The following is a 21,632-nucleotide window of genomic DNA, read 5'->3' on the forward strand; positions in this document are numbered from 1 at the left end:
ATCTGGCAAACGGGAGCGGACCGCCCAAGTGCCATCATTCCACGCGGGTAGTGGGCCAGATGAAAGTGTAAAGTGTGGGCCGGATCTGGGCCAGAGCAATTTTGCTATCTGGGTAGACGATAACTAAATAAAAACTAGAATTGGATGACAAATAAGCTTTGACAATCTGCTGTAATTTTTGTCAACGAATAAAAACTGTATATGCGACTTTAAGAGTAAAGTGTATGCAACTTTAAATGAAGCCCTTTTAAGGAAAAGAGACACATATAATGTCAGCTTGCACTGAAGAAGCACCTGTGTACTTGAACCTCTGTTCATTGTTGTTTTCATGAATAATTCAAAGAAAGAGTCATCATCTGCCTCATTCCTTGACAAAAATGATACAAAAATATTAGGGAGATACAATTAGTGAAGAGATCCAGTTAGAACGGATATCCTGTGTAAAAGATGCACACATTTGAACTGGAACTGGAACGCGGGGAAACCATAGGGGAGAAACGCACGTCCTTCAGGCTCACGCATGTCCAACAGGCCTACAGCGCTTCAGAATGGCTGAATCAATGAATAGCTCATATTTATACCATGCAATTGTTTATGAAATAATGCTGATGAATAATTACAATGTTTGCTTTATGATGTTTATACAGCTATACGTTTAAGATAGTAAAAAATTGATATTTTATCTCCCTATAGTCCAGCTATGTTTGATTATACTGATTAGACATGATTAGGAAAGCCACACACCTGTCTATATGAGATCTTACAGCTAACAGTGCATGTCAGAGCAAATGAGAATCATGAGGTAAAGGGAACTGCCTGCTCATAGACATAAGTGTGGCAAGGCACAGATCTGGCCTTGATTATAAAAAATGTCTGCTGCACTTAAGGTTCCTAAGAGCAATCCTTAAATGGAAGGCGTTTGGGATGACCAGAACCCTATAGAGCTGGCCGTCCGGCCAAATTAAGCTATCGGGGGAGAAGGGCCTTGGTGAGAGAGGTAAAAAAGAACCTATAGATCACCGTGGTTGAGCTCCAGAGATGCAATCGGGAGATGGGAGAAAGTTGTAGAAAGTCCACCATCCCTGCAGACCTCCATCAGTCAGGGCTTTCTGGCAGAGTGACCCAACCGAAGCCTCTCCTCAGCGCAAGACACATGAAAGCCTGCATGGAGTTTGCCAAAAAAAACACCTGAAGGACTCCAAGATGGTGAGAAATCAGATTCTCTGGTCAGATGAGACCAAGATAGCACGTTTTGGCCATAATTCTAAGTGGTATGTGTGGAGAAAACCAGGCACTACTCATAACCTGTCCAACAGTCCCAACAGTGAAGCGTGGCATCATGCTGTGGGGGTGTTATTCAGGGATGACTGGTTTCAATCGAGCTAGGGAAAGATGAATGAACTAATGTACCTACAGGGATATCCTGGACGAAAACCTCCAGAGTGCTCAAGACCTCAGAATGGGCCGAAGGTTCACCTTCCAAAAAGAAAATGCTAAGCACACAGCTAAAATAACGAAGGAGTGGCTTCACAACAACTCTATAAGTGTTCTTGAATGGCCCAGCCAGAGCCCAGACTTAAACCCCATTCAGCATCTCTGGAGAGACCTAAAAAAAATGGCTGTCCACCAACGTTTACCATACAACCTACAGAACTGGACAGGATCTGCAAGGAGGAACGGCAGAGGATCACCAAATTCAGGTGTGAAAAACTTGTTGCAAATTTTCCCAAAAAGACTCATGGCTGTAATAGCTGAGCAAAGGGTCTAAATCATAGACACTAAAAAATATGGACGACTCGACATCATCCGTTTCCGTTTGCCATATTTGAAGCTTTCAGGCGGGGTGCACGGCGCTGACATCTTGGGACCGAGTCTGCGCATTAGCGATTTCGGGACCGGAGTTGCGCAGTAGAGCGCAGGAAGTAGAGCAGGAAGTACAGCTGCGATATCAAAAGCCCGCCCACACTCTCACAGATGCAGAACAATTAATTATGTTGGTGTGAAATAAACAGTTATGGAAATGTAGAAATTAAAGCTAAAGCTCTAATCTGCTCCCAAAAATTCCGAAAAAAGTCCGTTAGTGCCTCAGTGACAACTTCATTCAGAGAAGACGTCAGTCTCAGCTGTCAATCATGACGTCACAACCCCCCCCCCCCCCCCCCGTTTTTAAAGCATCAGATAACTAACTAAAACTAAACTTATTTTAAAAACGAACACTTGAAATGAAATCATCGTGATGATAACTGCCTTCAATGACATAAACTAACTTTGGGGAAAAAATATTTGAAGTGTAATTTTATTGTTTAGTTTGCCTCATTAGAAAACACAGAGGGGCGGCTATACTGGGACCGGTCACCAGGGGGCGATCGAGGCGCGAAAGCTTCAGTATCTGACAGGGAGACTGCAAGCTTGGTCTAAATACCTAGGACCATGTGATATTTCAGTGTTTCTTTTTTATAAATCTGCAGAAATGTCAAAATTTCTGTGTTTTTCTGTCAATATGGGGTGCTGTGTGTAGCCTACATTAATGAGTGGAAAAATGAACTTAAATTATTTTAGCAAATGGCTGCAATATAACAAAGATGAAAAATGCAAGGGGTACCCTTACATTTAAGACATGTAGTACATGTAGGTAGACAGACGTCTGAATACTTTCCGTACCACTGTACAATCCATAGAACATTGTCTGTAAATATTATCTTTGCATTCATATCGCAAGGCATCATCTGAGACAAGCTTGGCGTCTGTTTATTCTATCTGTATCTACAGACACACACTCATTTCATTTCAAATGCAATGCCCTCAAGATGGCGCCACTTGCGTTTGTATGAAACATGCAACGCGCGCGTGATTGTGTGATACGACCGATACGACAGACTGCACCGGTTCAATTGAGGTACTGAAAATAGAATCAACAGACGCCAAAGCTTTGTCTCAGACGATTCCGATATGAATGCAAACATAAGTAGACAAATATTTCCAGACAATGTTGTGCCTTGCAGCATTAAAGGTAAGGTCCACCCCTAGCTAAAAACCCAGGCTTTGGTATTATTTGTTCTTCGATCACTTATTGAAGATAGAATTGTCCCTCCCGATATCATTTTACTGGCGTTGTTTACCGACGTTGTGGTTCCCTGACAATATGGGTGAGGCCATCCATATAGCCTACTATTTTTTTTTCCCTTATTGGTTATGTGAAGATTTAACGTTACAGATTCATGTTACGTTATGTATAAGAAACGCATTGGAGACTTAGAATAAAGAATAAAGTAGCTACAAATTATAATTCTGACCTTTCTTGTTATCATGTCGTTTTAAACCTCAATAAACAAACTTACCCAGTGGTGACTGGAAAAGCCTTTTTTTATATTTTTTTTATTGTCATGAAAATATGTAAGTCATCGATGTCAATATTGCTTATTCATTACACCATACACAAAGCATTTGGTATAATTGAATCTCTGTTTTTATTTTTAACAGTGGCTTCACCAAACTGAAAACATCAGAACATCAAAGAGCACATACCAGAGAAAATCAGATCTGTTTACTCAAGGTGTGTAGCAGGACAGGTGGCAGACAAAGAGAATTTTGAACAATATCATTGTGACACAGATATTTAAATAAATTCCATTTTACATTCAAAACGGTAGCAGTAGTAGGCTACTTTTAGGGTTGGGAACCGAGAACCAGTTCTTATTCCTTAAACACGTTTACAACCACTCTTTTAAAGAAAATATTTTATTCTCCTAAAAAAAATGTGTACTACATAATCACAGATCTCGAAATACTGTGGGGTTTATGTTTAAAATAAGAAAAATGGTGAGATGGGGAGGATGCCATGCACCCTTACCCCACCAACTTACGAAAAAAGCATAACTGGCTGACTAGGGTGTAGCTAGGGATGCACCAATCATGATTTTATATGGCCGATTCTGATACTGATTTTTTTTTCAAGCAAACTGGCTGATTCCGATACCGGTTTCCGATTTTATTTTATTTTAAGCAACAAACGATAAAGAAAGAAAGTATACATGAACAAGATGTTTATTTAGTATTTAATAGGCCAAATTGGCTTTTAGCCAATGAAAACAAGTTTGCAATCTGAAATTAATAGGAAATTAAATTAGGTTGAACCTATGTAAAAATTAACATTACCTATTAACTTTAACATATGCATATTCTGCAATCCAAACAACACAATCAACAAACATTCAACAATCCAAACAAAGAATTTACTTAAATCAATATTTGTTTTTAAATTCAGTGTAAAGAAAAAAAAGTCTTTACCAGTTCAATTAAAATAAATAATTAAATTAAATAATTTAAAAAAAAGTATATAAATACATTGTTCCAAAAATGTTAAATCAAATAATGTTTAGTGCAACGAAAAAACAAAGAAAACCAAGATGCTACATCAGGTGCTTTTTAAACCAAATTAAGTCAAGGTAATTAAGGTAAAATATAAAATAAAATAAAAATGATTTCACTTCAAAAGTGCATGGATGTTCTTTACAAACAGAAGCATTTCGGCTTTCTCACAAGTTAGTCGTTTCTCGTCCAACACGTGGGAAGCTGAGCTAAACAAGCGCTCACTATCTACGTTTGTGGACGGCAGAGAGGTAAGCTCACGCAACTTCAGCGAGTGCAGGAAAGCGGCTTTTATTTGTGTGCCAGTACACTCACGGCTGTTCGCTTCTTGATATCTGTGCTTCAGACAGTAGCTCTGCATTTCCAGTCCTGCTCGCATATTGCAAAATACTTCCACACAAGTGATATGTTCGCCAATGATTGCAATATAAGCGTATGTGGATTGCGCAAGCGGGCGCACTTCCGGAAAAATCGGAGGAAAGAAATAAGCTTCTTAAGGCGTAGCATAAGCTTCTTTGGCAGGTTTGGCAGAAGCTAGAAACTTTGCTTTAAAAGTTTTTAAAAACTTTCCTTCAGAATGCTTTTATAAAAAATACTTTCATAATGGATGGATGCACTTGTTTGGGCTTCAAATTTGGGCCGCCATTCACTGCCGTTATAAAGCTTGATTTGGCCAGGATTTTTTTTTTATATACCCCCGATTGTATTCGTCTCAAAAAAAAACAAAATCATATGTACACCTAAGATGGCTTGAGGATTAGTAAATCATGGGGTGACTATCCCTTTAAGAACAATGTGCATATATATATAGATGAGTTTATCACTATTGGGGTAAGACGGCCCCCTATCTATGAAAGAAATGAAAAGAATCTTTGAAATGTTCAGTTAATTAATGAAATTGCTGAATAATAACCCCATGAAACACAATAAATATTAAGGAAAAAATATATATTTTCAAAAAACAAAATTGATCAGTTAACCTCAAAATGGTTTTGACGGAATAACTGTTGATATTCAGAAGAAATTACAATATTATAGACATTGATCATAAGTGATGAGTTTTTTTTATTTTTTTACTTCTATGACTTAGAGGAAAAAATGAAGGTCATCTTGCCATGGGGAGCATCTCACCCTGTCTTATACTCTATGTTAAATATATACTATAAACAAATGATGCTATCTCACCTTGGGGGTATATTTACATATAAATATGATTTAAAATAAATATGAATTGTCTATTGATGATATTTTTCTTAAAACATATTAGGATTAGGATCACTAATATGATCCACTAATAGTAGTATAGTGTCAGCTCTATTTCGGTTAATGTGGGTTAGCTCTGATTTTACTGATAATCCAAAGACATGAAGGATTGGTAAATTGCAAATTCCCTTTAGATGTGAGTGAAGAAGATTATGAATGAATTTATGTCTTCCCATGATGGACTGTCAATCCATCCAAGGGTTTCCCTGTCTATGGCCAGAGACTCCAAAATCCCTGTGACACTATAGGTCCAGATAGGACGAGAATGTATGGATATCTTTTCTCATTACTTATGATTTTCATGTCCAATTTATTTCTGATTATGTCTGATTATTATAAGGCTCTGATGTAATGCATGACTAAATTTCAAATGTACATTTTGTTTAAATTCTTATTAAAGTGTCTTATTAAAGTTTTATTCTTATACAATTTTATGAGAATCATTATTGGGCGTGTCAATGAACTTGAAAGTCAACCGAAAAGCCTGTATCACATTTAAATAATCGCTAAACAAACAGTGATTCATGATTTTGTACTATTTTTACTGCACAGAAACTAATGTCAGTCGAATGTAATCTTTTAGAATGCAAACAAAATGAAGTAATGTTAAACATAGCTTTTCAATGACATCAAACCTGTTCGGCTTACATCCTGCACTTGAGATAAAACTTGATAGAACTTGAAACCAGGAGTGACGTTGGAAGCTGGTATGAATTAAACCAGCTATTTTTAATTGTTATCCTGAGTCACTCCATGTTAATATCAACTATTAGTGTTGATAGTCCACAATTTTTACTAACCACAAATCTTTTCCTACCACACCAGGAACTATTTAAATATATATGGTTTGACCTTCGATTTGTGACTTGAATGTCAGCTGGGTACCAGCAGTCTAGATCCAGATTAGAGTCAACCACAACAAACACACCAGTGACTCAAAGTGAATGTGTGTGATGATGACAAGGGGTGTACCTTTTTTGTCACATGCGTTCTCATTGGAGAACCTAGTCATTGGTACAACAAGGTAAATATTAGAAGAATGAAAGTATGGTGATTACTTCATTTAGTTCCAGACTCATCTGAAGTCTGTGGAAGAAGTAAAGAATATTCTAGTAGGATTTCCAAAATGGGACATCAATTATTTGCCTTCTCCTTCTTCACCTTAATCTGTATACCAGGTATTTGTTCAATTATATTTTCATTTTCAAATCATTTTCTCTTCTTATGAACAACTATATATATATATATATATATATATATATATATATATATATATATATATATATATATATATATATATATATTATATATATAATTTTTTTTTACTTGTAACCTTCAAATTCTGCATAAAAGTATATTGTTTTTCTTTAAATGCTTTTAAAACCAAGCATAAAATGGTAGAGACTGCCTCGATTGGTTGTGATTATTTCTCATAAGCTGTTATTTTAATGTTGTATGTACGTTGTAACTGTTTTTATTTGTATAACTTTGCTGCCTCTTGGCCAGGACTCCCTTGAAAAACAGGTTCTTAATCTCAGTGGGACTCTCCTGGTTAAATAAAGGTTAAATAAAATAAATACATAAATAAAATATCAGTCAAAAGTAGTATTTTAGTAACAAGTAACTTTTAAAAGGACATTTATAGCACATTGCAATATGGCCTTCATTTTTGATAGTGTTCATGCTAGTTCACAGTGCATTAACTAACTTTTTATCTTAAAAGTTGTTGGTAAATGCTGACTTAACAGGAAACTAACAATAAATTATATACTTTATACAATATTTTAAACCATATACAATTATTAATCTTAGTTGACGTTAACTAATGTAGTTAACTAATGTTTTAAAAAAAAAAACCTGTAAGGTGTTATCTTTATTTTCAAAAAACAAAAGTATGAAAAATTGGTATCATGTACAGTGCTAAAATTTTTACTTTTCTCAGGTTCTCCTGGCTGAAATGGATATATCAAGAAATATAATTGCATATTTAAAGGAAATGTAAATTTGTGGGTACAGTGACATTAACACCAGAATGTCAGAATACATAAGTATTGGAATAAAGTGCCCAGATTACACATAAACAGAGACTGAATTACATTAGCAATAGCACTGCTTAATTAAAGGGTGATCCACACAATAAAATGACATATTACCATTACATAGGCTGCTGTTCATTAGTACTCAGTACTCACTTGATTAGATATTCACTTTACAGTGCCTATGCGCATTTTTACTTCTACAAACTAGAACAGACTACTATGAAAACTACCATATGGAAACAAGCAACGAATATGCAAAGGCTACATGTAAATCAGATTTCCATCAAACTACACTGAGAGTTGAATGGTTTCTTACTTTATATGAATGTATTCTTACTTTATATGTTCAAAATGATACTGACTGGCTTTCCTGCTTTTCCCAGGTCTTTGTGCATTGACCCTGGTTCCATCACAGAACCCAGTGACAGTCGGGAGCAATGTCACCATAAGTGTGAATGACTCCACTTACATTGTAGCTGGGACCTGGTTGGGTCCTGGGCCTAGTACAGTGTTCATGTGGTACCCAGGGGGAATTTATCAGGGCAATGGCTACCGAGCTGGAATAAGTTTTAACAACAGTACATATCAGCTCACCTTATTGTCAGTAACTCTGAAAAGTTCTGGCATCTATGTATTAGATTCCTTTGCTCCGACCTCAATCCGTGCAGAGATTACATTAGACGTTCAGGGTAAGTTGAATAAATTCCTCTGTAAAAAAAAAAAAATGTGTATAACTTAAAACTTATGCTAAAATACATGACTTGTATATGCCTACAGTGTAAAAAATGGTAAAAGGATTACCTTAATTGAGCTATAGAATTTGATGTTCATTCAGTGAAGATGATTAATATATATTGGGGGGGGGGGGTAATTGCTTATTTAAATATCATGTTACGGATCCCAATCCCCATTGGCTCAGACAAATACATTTTCTTGAGGCCTGATTATCTGTGCCATTAATATATGGGACCACTGATTAATATAAATGTAACATGGGACACTGACATTTTACCAAATATATCCTTAGCTCTTTATGATAAAATAATATACAGAATAAGACCATTGTAAACCAAAACAACAGTTTTAATGCAATAAAATACAATCAATACTAAAATAATCAAGTAAAGACTTGTTTTTTTTATGAGAGGTTACAGGTTACGTGTTATTTTAAGGTGACATAGTCATTGTTCTTACTCAAATATGTACTGATTAATATTAGTTAATACATGTACTTACTAGAGCTACAGTTAGGGTTTGGTTTAGGGTAGGTTACTTGTAATTATGCAATAACACTTAATGTTTGCCAAGCGATTACTTCATGCTCTTTGAATACAAAGAACATTAGGCTATGTATATAGCCTACTGTACCAACCTGTAAGTGAAGATAACAGTCGACAACAATGCTTTACGTGTATTTTGTAATGAATAAGTCCTTATATGGTGAAGTACAGATTATTTCATTGAGGGAATGCAGATAAAGGAATGGTTTGATTGTGGGAATAGTATACACTGGTAGGCCTAGATGATAGGTACACATGTTTTGAGCATACAGAAATTTTTGTACTAAAACTTTTTCTGTTAAATCGTAGAACCTGTCAGTAATGTTACTGCAGATGTGAACAGGACAAACCTGGTGGAGTTTAATGACACCGTGATATTCACATGCAACGCCACTGGCACGCCACTGTGGTTTTCATGGCAGAACGGCAGCTCTGCGGTCAAAGCGGGAGAAAGAGTTCAGCTCATCAACAATGGACGAAATCTTGTCATCAGTGGTGTGACGCGGTACGATGAAGGGCCCTTCAAGTGTATTGTGGTAAACAACGTCAGCAGTGGAGAGAGTGGCCAAATGAGTCTCACTATAAGCTGTGAGTATATGACAGCACAAAGTGTTTTTAATGCACTGTAATACAATCTCTTCAAAGGGCACAGAGAGGGATGGGCTGCTGACAATAACATGTTTCAAAAGCTCTCAATCTGAATTGGTTTTATGTGTTTAGATGGGCCCAGTAACCTGAGAATTACAGCCTCGCCAGAGAACATGGCATATGTTTCTGGTTCGGCCATTTCTCTGTCATGCTCTGCTGACTCCAAACCAACAGCTTCTTTTTCCTGGATGTACAATGGCAATCTTGTGAATGTCAGTGGTCCGACTTATAACCTTTCAAACACTGCTCAGAACACAACAGGACTGTACACATGCAATGCCCAAAATGCAGTCACACAGAGATATGCTACAGTGACAAAAACTATTGTTGTAGTTGGTAAGAACACTCTCAAAATATGGTTGTCTAAATGTTTTATGTTTACACTTATGATCTTTTTATCACCAATACATTGCTGTTTGTTTATTTAGATCCCATATCAGCAGTGACGCTGAATCCATCAGGCTCTCCAGTAGAAAACATGCCTTTTAATCTAAGCTGTAATATTGTGGGGCCAGTGGACTCCATTCAGTGGACGAAGAACGGCCAAATTATGTCTAACGACAGTCGGATCACTTTCTCCAATAACAACTTTAATTTAAACTTTAACCTGCTCTCTCTCAGTGATGATGGACTGTATCAGTGTGCAGCGAGTAATGCTGTCAGCAATGTGAGCAGCCAGGCCTACAACCTTATGGTCAACTGTGAGTATTATCGATATTTCCAGAACATTCATGTTTCCTGTGAATACTGTATAGAGTATGATGGGGTAAGATGTCTTCCCACCATTCATTTTTCTCTTAAATGTCATCACAGCACATTTATTAAATGGTTATTCTCTTATTAATGCATTTGTTAGGTTTATTCCATCTGAATATTTTTTGAGGTGAAATTATCACATTTTTAAGTGTTAGATAATAGCGAGCTGTGAATTTATTTTATATTGGATATTTATTTATAGTTATTATTTATAAATAAGTTCCATACATTTTTCCACATATTCAAGCTTCTTCATTATTTATATAACTTAAATCATTAGATTTGAATCCATAGTAAAGTAGGTTTAAAGTAGGTAAAGTAGGTTTTTGAATTATAAGTAAAGTTATAATTTATATAATTATGTATTATAAAACAGATAGTTCTGGTCCTTTATTCTGATTGGTTGACCCTTGTTCTACAAACATAGACTACACCCTTGTGGTGACATTAGTAATACTCCACTTTTTATTCTATGAATAAAATAAATATTCAAATAAATATTTTTATGGACTGATCGTTTTATAAAAACAATACGTCCAGTGAAACCATGGTTTACAGTGAATTCATAACAGCTAAGTGGCATTAAAGGCACGGATTATTGGCGCTTTTTTCTTTAGTAGTTCATGTGTATTTCATTTGATGTGACAACATTAATAATAGGAAGAAATGTTTCTTGAGCAGCAAATCAGCATATTATGATGATTTCTGAAGGATGGCACGGGAGTAATGATATTTAAAAAATCAGCTTTGCAAATTACTGTAATGTTTCAATTCAAGTTTATTGAATAAACTCTGAAAATATATTAAAATAAAAATGTTCTTTTTAAAATTGAAATAATATTTAAAAAAAAATAGTTTTCTTGTATTTTGATCAGATAAACGAAGCCTTGGTCAGCTTAAGAGACTTCTTTCAACAAAGTTAAAAAATATTATTATTCCGAACATTTGACTAATATTGTATGAATCTTCAAATCTTTTTGTGCATCATTGTTAGTTATGTTTATTACAATGTAATTTTAACTTGAAACAGAAGGTTAAAACAGTTCATGTATTTGCTAGATGGCCCGATCAACACAACAGCCTCTGGTCCAGATGTAGCAGTAGTGGGATCCAATGTGACGTTCAGCTGTTCCTCTGTCTCTCGTCCTCAAAGTCAATACAGCTGGTATTTCAGTGGCTCAAAAGTGGCCGAGGGCTCAGTGTATAGAACTGCAGCTCTCACACGAAACCATAGCGGACAGTACACCTGCACGGCCTTCAATAACATCACAGGCATTAGCAGCAACGCCGCGGTGAACCTAACTGTACTTGGTGAGTCATTGAATTCAGTGCTTAGACTGCTTGTTTTTAAAAACTGAAGTGGCTAATTTTTTTGTATGGAATTTTAGCTCCTGTCAGCAATGTAATGGTGAATATGAACAATCAGCAACCAATCCTCAACCGTCCATTCACACTAACCTGCACTGCCAGTGGAGATGTTGAAAACATTCAGTGGATGAAGAACGGCAAAATAATGTCTAACGACAGTCGGATCACTTTCTCCAATAACAACTTTAATTTAAACTTTAACCTGCTCTCTCTCAGTGATGATGGACTGTATCAGTGTGCAGCAAGTAATGCTGTCAGCAATGTGAGCAGCCAGGCCTACAACCTTATGGTCAACTGTGAGTATGATCGATATTTCCAGAACATCCATGTTTCCTGTGAATACTGTATAGAGTAAGATGGGGCAATATGTCTTCCCACCATTCATTTTTCTCTTAAGTATCATCGCAACACATTTATTCAATGGTTATTCTCTTATTAATCAGCATTTGTAAAATTTATTCAATCTGAACATTTTTAAATGGGATTATCACATTTATTAGTGTTAGATAATAGTGAACTGTGAATTTATTTTATGTTGGATATTTATTTATAGTTATTATTTATAAATTCCAACATCTTCATTATTAACATAATTTACAGGTTAATTGAGTTAAATAATTTATTTATAATCCATAGTATTTTATAGAAAAGTTATATACCAGTAATTTATATAATTATATATTATAAAACAGATAGTTCTGGTCCTTGATTCTGATTGGTTGAGCGTTGTTCTACAAACATAGACTACACCCTTGACATTAGTATTACCGCACTGTTTATTTTATGAATAAAATAAATATGCAAATAATATTTTTTATGGACTAACCGTTTTATAAAAGCAATACGCCCAGTAAAACCATGGGTTACAGTGAATTTAGCTAAGGGGCATTATAGGCATTAGGCATGGATTATTGTGCCTATTGCTTATAGTTCATATGTATCTCATTAGATGTTGCAACGTTATTGACAAGAAGAAATGTTTCCTGAGCAGCAAATCAGCATATTAGTATGATTTATGAAGGAGGATGTGACAATGGAGTAATGATGCTGAAAATTCAGCGTTGCAAATTACAGTAATGACTCAATTAAAGTTTAATTGATTTAATAATTAAGTTTATTGAATAATTTCAAATTTTAAAATAGAAAAAGGTTCTTTTAAAGTATAATACTATTTAAAAAATATTACTGTTTTATTGTATTTTGGTCCAAAAAAGCAGCCGTGGTCAGCTTAAGAGACTTCTTTCAACAATGTAAAAAAATATTAATATTCTGAACTGCATATCAGCTCACCTTATTGTCAGTAACTCTGAAAAGTTCTGGCATCTATGTATTAGATTCCTTTACACCGAACTCGATCAGTACAGAGATTACATTAGACGTTCAGGGTAAGTTGAATAAATACCTCTTTAGCCTATGCACACTGTAAAAAAAATATATTCATATAACTTAAAAACTTAGATAAATGTATTTACTGAATTTATGCTAAAATACATGACTTGTATATGCCTACAGTGTAAAAAATGGTAAAAGGATTACCTTAATTGAGCTATAGAATTTGATGTTCATTCAGTGAAGATGATTAATATATATTTTGTGTGTGTGTGTGTGTGGGGGGGGGGGGGTAATTGCTTATTTAAATATCATGTTACGGAGCGCCCAATCCCATTGGCTCAGACAAATACATTTTCTTGAGGCCTGATTATCTGTGCCATTAATATATGGGACAGCTGATTAATATAAATGTAACATGGGACACTGACATTTTACCAAATATATCCTTAGCTCTTTATGATAAAATAATATACAGAATAAGACCATTGTAAACCAAAACAACAGTTTTAATGCAATAAAATACAATCAATACTAAAATAATCAAGTAAAGACTTGGTTTTTTTATGAGAGGTTACAGGTTACGTGTTATTTTAAGGTGACATAGTCATTGTACTTACTCAAATATGTACTGATTAATATTAGTTAATACATGTACTTACTAGAGCTACAGTTAGGGTTTGGTTTAGGGTAGGTTACTTAGGGTAGGGTAGGCAATAACACTTAATGTTTGCCAAGCAATTACTTCATGCTCTATGAATAAAATGAACATTAGCCTATGTATATAGCCAACTGTACCAACCTGTAAATGAAGATAACAGCATGATGACTGACGACAACAATGCAATAAGGATAAGGATAAAATGGTGCACCTGTATAACTTGAAACAGAAGGTTAAAACAGTTCATGTATTTGCTAGATGGCCCGATCAACACAACAGCCTCTGGTCCAGATGTAGCAGAAGTGGGATCCAACGTGACGTTCAGCTGTTCCTCTGTCTCTCGTCCTCAAAGTCAATACAGCTGGTATTTCAGTGGCTCAAAAGTGGCCGAGGGCTCAGTGTATAGAACTGCAGCTCTCACACGAAACCATAGCGGACAGTACACCTGCACGGCCTTCAATAACATCACAGGCATTAGCAGCAACGCCGCGGTGAACCTAACTGTACTTGGTGAGTCATTGAATTCAGTGCTTAGACTGCTTGTTTTTAAAAACTGAAGTGGCTAATTTTTTTGTATGGAATTTTAGCTCCTGTCAGCAATGTGATGGTGAATATGAACAATCAGCAACCAATCCTCAACCGTCCATTCACACTAACCTGCACTGCCAGTGGAGATGTTGAACACATTCAGTGGATGAAGAACGGCAAAATAATGTCTAACGACAGTCGGATCACTTTCTCTAATAACAACTTAAACTTTAACCCGGTCTCTCTCAGTGATGATGGACTGTATCAGTGTGCAGCTAGTAATGCTGTCAGCAACGCGACCAGTCTGGACTATGATCTGAAGGTCTTCTGTGAGTGAACAACAATACTTTGACCTAGCTTCTGAAAGTATCTGAAAGTAACCCAGATCAGAGTGTGACCTATTCCACATCTTTGTCTTTCAGATGGTCCATGGAACACAACAATCTCGGGTCCAGCTGTAGGAGCTGTAGGATATAATGTGACTTTCAGCTGTTCTGCCAGCTCTTACCCCACCAGTCAATACAGCTGGTTCTTCAACAGTTCAAAGGTGCATGATGGCCCAGTGTATGTATCAGGAGTTCTCTCAGTAGACTATAGTGGACAGTACACCTGCATGGCCTTCAATAACATCACAGGCAACAGCAAAAACGCCACAGTGATCTTAACTGTAAAATGTAAGTCATTAGGCCTTCAAATAATGTATGCTGTATTAATACTTTGTCAGTTCTGTTGTTCAACCGTCAGGTCGGCACATCTCTTGAGTTCTCAAATCCACCTTATTTTGCATCTTGAAGTAAGCTATTTTCTATGAATGTGCAAGACTTCTCTTTAGGCATTATCCACTAGGCAAATAACTAGAGCAATAACAGTGCAGTAAACGGTTGGCCAATGTGTTTCTGATTATGATAATAAATTAAAATAATATGAAAACAAATACCAGTTAACAATATCAAACAGCCTTACTGTTTTTGTACAGCTAAAACACCTGAAAGCAGCTTTGCACATTCAAGTTACAAACTACTTTTTTAAAGATAAAGTGCAGGGTGATATGGAAAGTTCAAAAATTACAATACAATATAAAACATATTTTAAAAGAGATAGCTCACTAAATAAATTAAAATTCTGATATAAGTTACTCTCTTAGTCCAAACAAGTTTGACTTCTTGCCACAAAAGAAGATATTTTGAAGAATGTTTCAGCTTTTTAGTCTGTACTAGGGAAATAAGTGGAGTTCTAAACATCACTGGACCACATTGACTTTCTGTGTATCAACAAAAACACAGAATTATTTCAAAATATATTATGCACTGTACACAATAAAGAAATGCATACTGTACATGTTTGGAATGACATGAGGGTGAATAAATGATGACTATCCATTTATAAGATGTCATCTCTCTAAAATCTTTCTGTCTAAATTTCAGATCCAATCACTCATGTTATGGTAAATGCGGGCAATCAGCAACCAGTCCTCAACCAACCCTTTACACTATCTTGCAATGCCATTGGAGATGTTGAGTACATTCAGTGGACGAAGAATGGCACATTCCTTTATCCTGCAAATGGAATCACTTTTTCCAGTGATAATTCCACCTTGAGTTTCCAAAATCTCTCTCTTAGTGATGACGGACATTATCAATGTACAGCAATGAACACTGTCAGCTACTCAAACAGCCAGGCCTATGACTTGATGGTCAACTGTGAGTAACACAGATATATTTGTAGCATGTCCATTTGAAGCAGTGTTCATGGGAATAATTTTCGATGTATATGGCATTTTTCAGATGGCCCATGGAACACGACAGTCAAAGGCCCAAACATGTCAGAGACCGGGTCCAATGTGAACTTTAGCTGTACTGCAGTCTCTCGTCCTCAAAGTCAATACACCTGGTTCTTTAACAGCTCAAAGGTGGCAGAGGGCTCAATGTATACAACCTCAACTCTCTCACTAGGTGATAGTGGACTGTACACCTGCAGGGCCTTCAATAACATCACAGGCAGCAGCAGAAACGCCTCAGTGAACTTAACTGTAATAGGTAGGTGTTTTTTTTTGTTTTTTTTGTCCCTTCAGGATTTTTAACCCGATAGTTTTTTTTTCATATACATATTTGAAATGATAATTTGAAAACGTTATACACATTTTGCTTATATAGTATAGAAATTATAATTTATTTTGGTAATCAGACTACACTGGTTGCAATGTATGTTTTGATTTACACACACAAACACAAAATATCCTAGAGAATCATTCTCTGTGGGAATTTACACTGTTTTTGATACACTAAAAAGAACCGGCTGACGGGATTCATTCATTCTGGAAATCAGACTACACTGGTTGTGCGTATGTTTTTGATTCACCTAAAAGAACTGGGGGTTATTCCAGAAAGCAGGTTATGTAATATACCCATATATAAGAGTAAGTTAGCGGAAAAACTCAACTTTCGGTTCCAAAAATGGAGGTAACTTTCAGCGTATGTAAGTAACCATGGCAACTCACTCTCTGAACATACCGTGCTCCAGAGCAGGTATATAACTCAAAAATGTTTGTTAATATCTGGCAATTCTGAGACAAAAAAATTAAAAAAAATTGTGAGATGTAAACGCACAATTGCGAGATAAAAAGTCGCTATTATCTTTTAAAATGATCTATTCTATGGCGGAATCAAGCTTCCATATGAATCAGACTACACTGTTGCATTGTATTGTTTTGTGTAGCCCACAGGGACAGTTCAATAGAAAGAGACTTCTTGCAAAGATTTTACAGTACATGTATTTTCATGGCATCGCATTCAATACAGACTGCAAACTAAATAATTCAGATGAAGATAATTCCAAGTGAAGAGTACTGTCAAACGCGAACCTAGAAAGTACATCACAGTCACACTACTAACCACAATATTCTGTACACTCAACAGATGCCATCACTGAAGTGAAAGTGACCAGTGATCGTCTCATTCCTCTGGCTTCTCAAAGCCTGCAGCTCATGTGTAATGTGAAGGGACCCTACAACAAAATCCACTGGCTTCGAAACGACTATCAATTCCAGCCATCAGACGGAGTTACATTTTCAGCAGATAATACCACTGTGACCTTCAAATATCTGAAGACCGCTGATGATGGGACATACCATTGCGCCGCCACAAACGCACTGAAAGAGCGTGTCAGTGATCCATATTATCTTGTGGTCAACTGTGAGTAATATAAAAAACATACATGTTTAAAACATAATTAAGGGGCCAAGCACTCAAGTTGGACTAAACGAAAAATGTAATGAATTTGAACGACTATGGCATAATTTATATCATTGTGCTCAGAATGACTCAAGGGGCCTCATTTATAAAACGTGTGTACGCATAGATTTTATCTTAGACTGTGTGTACGTTAAAATCCACCTCAAAGTTCATATTTATAAAAATGGTCTTTGATGTGAAAGAGTGCTTACCGCTACATCAGGGTCTGAGCAGATGTACACTTTTCCCTGTGGCAGAGTAATGCAGGTATTTGGAAATCTATAAGCAGCAATAATAATTATAGTATAATAGTTATTGTCCCTAATAATAGTTATTTATCCTCTAATTAAATTTTCTCTGCATTTATTTGATCTAAAATATAGCAAAAACAGTATTATTGTGAAATAGTTTTACCATTTAATTTACAATTTAACTGTTTTCTATTTGAATATATTTTAGAATGTAATTTATTTCTGTGATGTAAAGATGAATATATCTTGTCTTGCTATCACCAGACCAAGCTCAGTTTAAGATTGAACATTGGTCCGGGGAGTCTGCTCTTTATTTTCTACTGCACAAGAGGCGTGATCAATGAGCATAATTTAAAAGACTCTGTACGCCATTGGATAGTCCTTCTACCAATCAGACCAAAACAGGCGTGATCAATGGGCAACGACGCCTGTAATTCTCTATCCATCTTAAACCAGCTAATGGCGCGCCAGTGGATAAGCCAGTCTGTGATTGGCAAAAGTGAAACAGAAGCAGCAGAAATTAATGTACAGGTTTCCAGACTGAGTTGCCGGGCGAAATCAAATCGCCATCAGATCAGGCTGGGTTCATCCAGTCTAGAATTTATCATCATTACTTCAGTCTTCAGTGTCATATTATCCTTCAGAAATGATGATTTGATGCTCAACAAACATTTATTATTATTATCAATGTTGAAAACATTATTTAATGAATAGAAAGTTCAAAAGAACCGCATTTATCTGAAATATAAAGCTTTTGCAACATTAAATGTCTGTCACTTGATCAATTTAATGCATCCTTGCTGAATAAACAAATATTACTTTATATATAAGTTGAAAAAAATGTTATACCGACCCAAAACTTTTGAACGGTAGTACAATGTTGCAAAAGTTTTCTATTTCAGATAAATGCGGTTCTTTTGAACTTTCTATTTTCCTTTTTTGTTTCTTTTTTTAATGTATAACATAAATGCAGCCTTGGTGAGAAGAGACTTTGTTAAAAACCTAAAAAAAATCTTAATGTCCAAAAACATATATATACAAATTAAAGCACAATATTTTCTTTTTATTATAAGTGTAAACAAATAAAAGTAAACCAGCAGTTTCTGATCAGTTTCTGAACTCAGTTTTGACTGATATTTAGTGTACCTTAACCATGCAGCAAACATTTTAAAAATAGCCTGGAAAAATTAAAAGAATACCCTATAGGCTAGTTGTTCAAAATAAAGCATATAGCCTGCATATTTTTTCAAAACCCTGTTAGCATAATTACACAGCATTAAAGTTAAATTATTTAGCATTATTTAGTAGGACCCCGGTTTCGGCCTCGCCTAAATTATTTTTCTTGCCACTCACCATTCTCAAGTAAAAAATGTGGAGGTTGAATGGTGCTCTTTTATAATGATATTCTTTAGGCGGCATTTACAAGGCGGAGATCTAAAACCATTCAGCTGCACACAATTTTAAGATCATTTGTGATTTATAAATTTCACATGGCATATGCACGTTTTTTGTACGTGCGTTCATTTTTCGGAATCACGCGTACACATTTCAGAAATGATCTTAGATCATAGAACAGTTTCTGCGCAACATTTTATGAATAAGACCCAAGGAATCTACCCAGACCGTTTAATTAGTATTCAAAAGCTATTGCATTTTTTACATTTCTTTATAGTTTTTGACCACAAGGTGACTGTCTTGAAACTTTTTAAAACTTCAACAGGGCTGTAGTGTCGACTACACATAACTCGTAACAATGCAGTAATGTGTTCATTAAACATAGCGTTTTACTCCAGAATTCAAAATGGCGGATGCCTAAAATGGCCGACATGGGGGAAAAAGTCTCATGATTTTTGGTCAAACAATATTATTTTTTTCATATCTCTTTTATATTTCATCTTAATACAGCAAATAATTTGTGGAGATACAGCCTCACATCCATTTTAGTGTTCTCTCTATCCAATTTGTTTTTAAAACCTTTCTGCCAGCATGGTCTGAAGGTGTGCTTCGGTTTGGTGCTTGGCTCCTAATTACTTTGCTATAAATCTGACTTTAAAAGACTATTTTGCACAAACTAAACCTCTGCGTGTTTCCTGAGCAGTTGGACCACAGAGTGTGCAGATCATTGTACATCCAGGCATTCCCCCCAAGTTGACATGTCAAGCAGTGTCTCAGCCACCAGCTGTGTATTATTGGATCCTCGAAAACAACACAGTAGTGGGAAATCAATCTACCATAGAAATTCCTATGAAGTATATCCTGGGCAGCAATTACACCTGTGTGGCCAAAAACACTTTGACCAATGTGACGGTCTACACCAGCCAAGTCGTCAGTTGTGAGCATCAGTCCAAATTCACACAAAAAAAGTTAACATGGAGCTGTGTTTCCCAACCTTTTTTTGCCACGGTTTTGATAAGTAAAAAATTCCACGACACGCCACTATAAAAAATAATATACAGTATAAAACGCAAATAAAACGAGATATTATAGGCTAATAAAAGTAGTACTTGCATTTCATGTGAAACTTGAGCTTAAAGGAACACTCCACCGTTTTTAGAAATAGGGCTTAATCAACTTCTTTCCTACATTTAGATATGTGGGCAAATGCATTTTTGTCTCAGTGATCGCATTGTTTTATTTTGGCAGGGTCACCGCTAGCTTAGCTATGCTACTTGGGCGAAGAGATAGCGCCCTCTGTGCCCGGGTAGCAGTGCTTCGCCTGTGCTTGCCCATAATATAGTCCCAAGTCAATATCTATCTAGGAAATCGCCTAGTATAATTCTGCTTCTCTATATATACTCGTTGTGAATACGCAGGCCACAAGAAGTAATTAGGTGTTTTTTTGTTTGTTTGTTTTTTGATCACTTTTACTCATGCTAGTTGGCAACGTAGGATTCCATTCATTAAGCTAAGCTAGCGGTGACCCTGTCAAACTTAAACAATGCATGCACTGAGACAAAAATGCATTTGCCCACATATCTAAATGTAGGAAAGAAGTTGAATAAGCCATATTTCTAAAAACGGTGGAGTGTTCCTTTAAGTCAGGAAGGAACACAATAAGGTCATAGTATGATTTTGTTGGTGATGATAAAACAAATTTACATATTGTCTCTGTGGGACAGAAACCTAATTTTTCAATTAAACACTGTATTGGGATACAAGGTTTTTTTGGAATTTGATCCTTTTCCACGAATAAACTGACAACCTGTATCGGCACACTAGTTGGGAAACACTGATATAAAGGTTAATTGTAAAAAAAAAAATAGCAGAGATAGTTAGTTTCATGCTGTGTTCTTGAAGTAACCATCCTCTCTGTCTTCCCCACAGTCCCCAATGCTGCTGTCAGCTTCCAGGCGAGTTTGCTGCTGATGGCTCTTGTCACTCTGCTGTTCCCTGTTCTGGAAGAATGGCTTTAATAGGCCTACCGATGTTACTGTCAGGATGAACGCGGCATTGTAGGCCTCACACTATCTGTCTGAGTGAGGCTTCTAGATTAGTAGATTAGATTAGTGCTAATATTAATTTTAAAACAGAACACTCTTTAGGCAACTAAAAAAAAATGTTACATTTTAATAGAACCATACTGCACTATTTACCTATATATTTATTTTATATACATATGGTACATTTTATGACTATCATTAATTGGACAGTAATTTAACGAATCAACCGTTTAATATGCTATACTCTAAATTAAAGATGAACTTCACAGATGCAGAATTATTCTGATTTGTAGCTCTTTTTTTAGGTGTGATAGAAATGATCTCTCTGGAAAAGCTATACGTGTACCAAATTCAGGCATATTATCCAACTGACAAATCCAAATTCTGTTTGCTTCTCAAAGATCATGTTTCTTATATTTCTCAATTAAATATATTTTCTTACTTGAAAGTGTGATTAATGTATTTTGTGAT

The 21,632-nt window shown here is 35.8% G+C and overlaps 1 protein-coding gene across 3 annotated transcripts; it reads left to right on the forward strand.

Moving 5' to 3' along the window:
* The first annotated feature begins 2,884 nt into the window (after positions 1–2,884).
* Positions 2,885–21,330, forward strand: ceacam1 (CEA cell adhesion molecule 1). Of its 3 annotated transcripts, XM_067448897.1 has the most exons (16): positions 2,888–3,010; positions 3,481–3,553; positions 8,054–8,359; positions 9,260–9,538; positions 9,671–9,934; positions 10,027–10,299; positions 11,414–11,665; positions 11,743–12,018; positions 13,971–14,222; positions 14,300–14,569; positions 14,663–14,914; positions 15,665–15,940; positions 16,025–16,276; positions 17,156–17,431; positions 19,820–20,053; positions 21,046–21,327. In XM_067448897.1, the coding sequence occupies exons 1-16, from the start codon at positions 2,987–2,989 to the stop codon at positions 21,132–21,134; spliced, it is 3,648 nt and encodes a 1,215-aa protein (XP_067304998.1). In that variant the 5' UTR covers positions 2,888–2,986; the 3' UTR covers positions 21,135–21,327. The 3 variants fall into 3 exon arrangements, with proteins under 3 accessions (XP_067305000.1, XP_067304998.1, XP_067304999.1); XM_067448899.1 differs by lacking the exon at positions 19,820–20,053 and having other exon boundaries at positions 2,885–3,010; positions 21,046–21,330; XM_067448898.1 differs by lacking the exons at positions 2,888–3,010; positions 3,481–3,553 and adding an exon at positions 6,673–6,809 and having other exon boundaries at positions 21,046–21,326.
* Positions 21,331–21,632: the final 302 nt, after the last annotated feature.

This window comes from Pseudorasbora parva, chromosome 7 (assembly GCF_024679245.1).
Source record: "Pseudorasbora parva isolate DD20220531a chromosome 7, ASM2467924v1, whole genome shotgun sequence".
Lineage (NCBI taxonomy): Eukaryota > Metazoa > Chordata > Actinopteri > Cypriniformes > Gobionidae > Pseudorasbora > Pseudorasbora parva.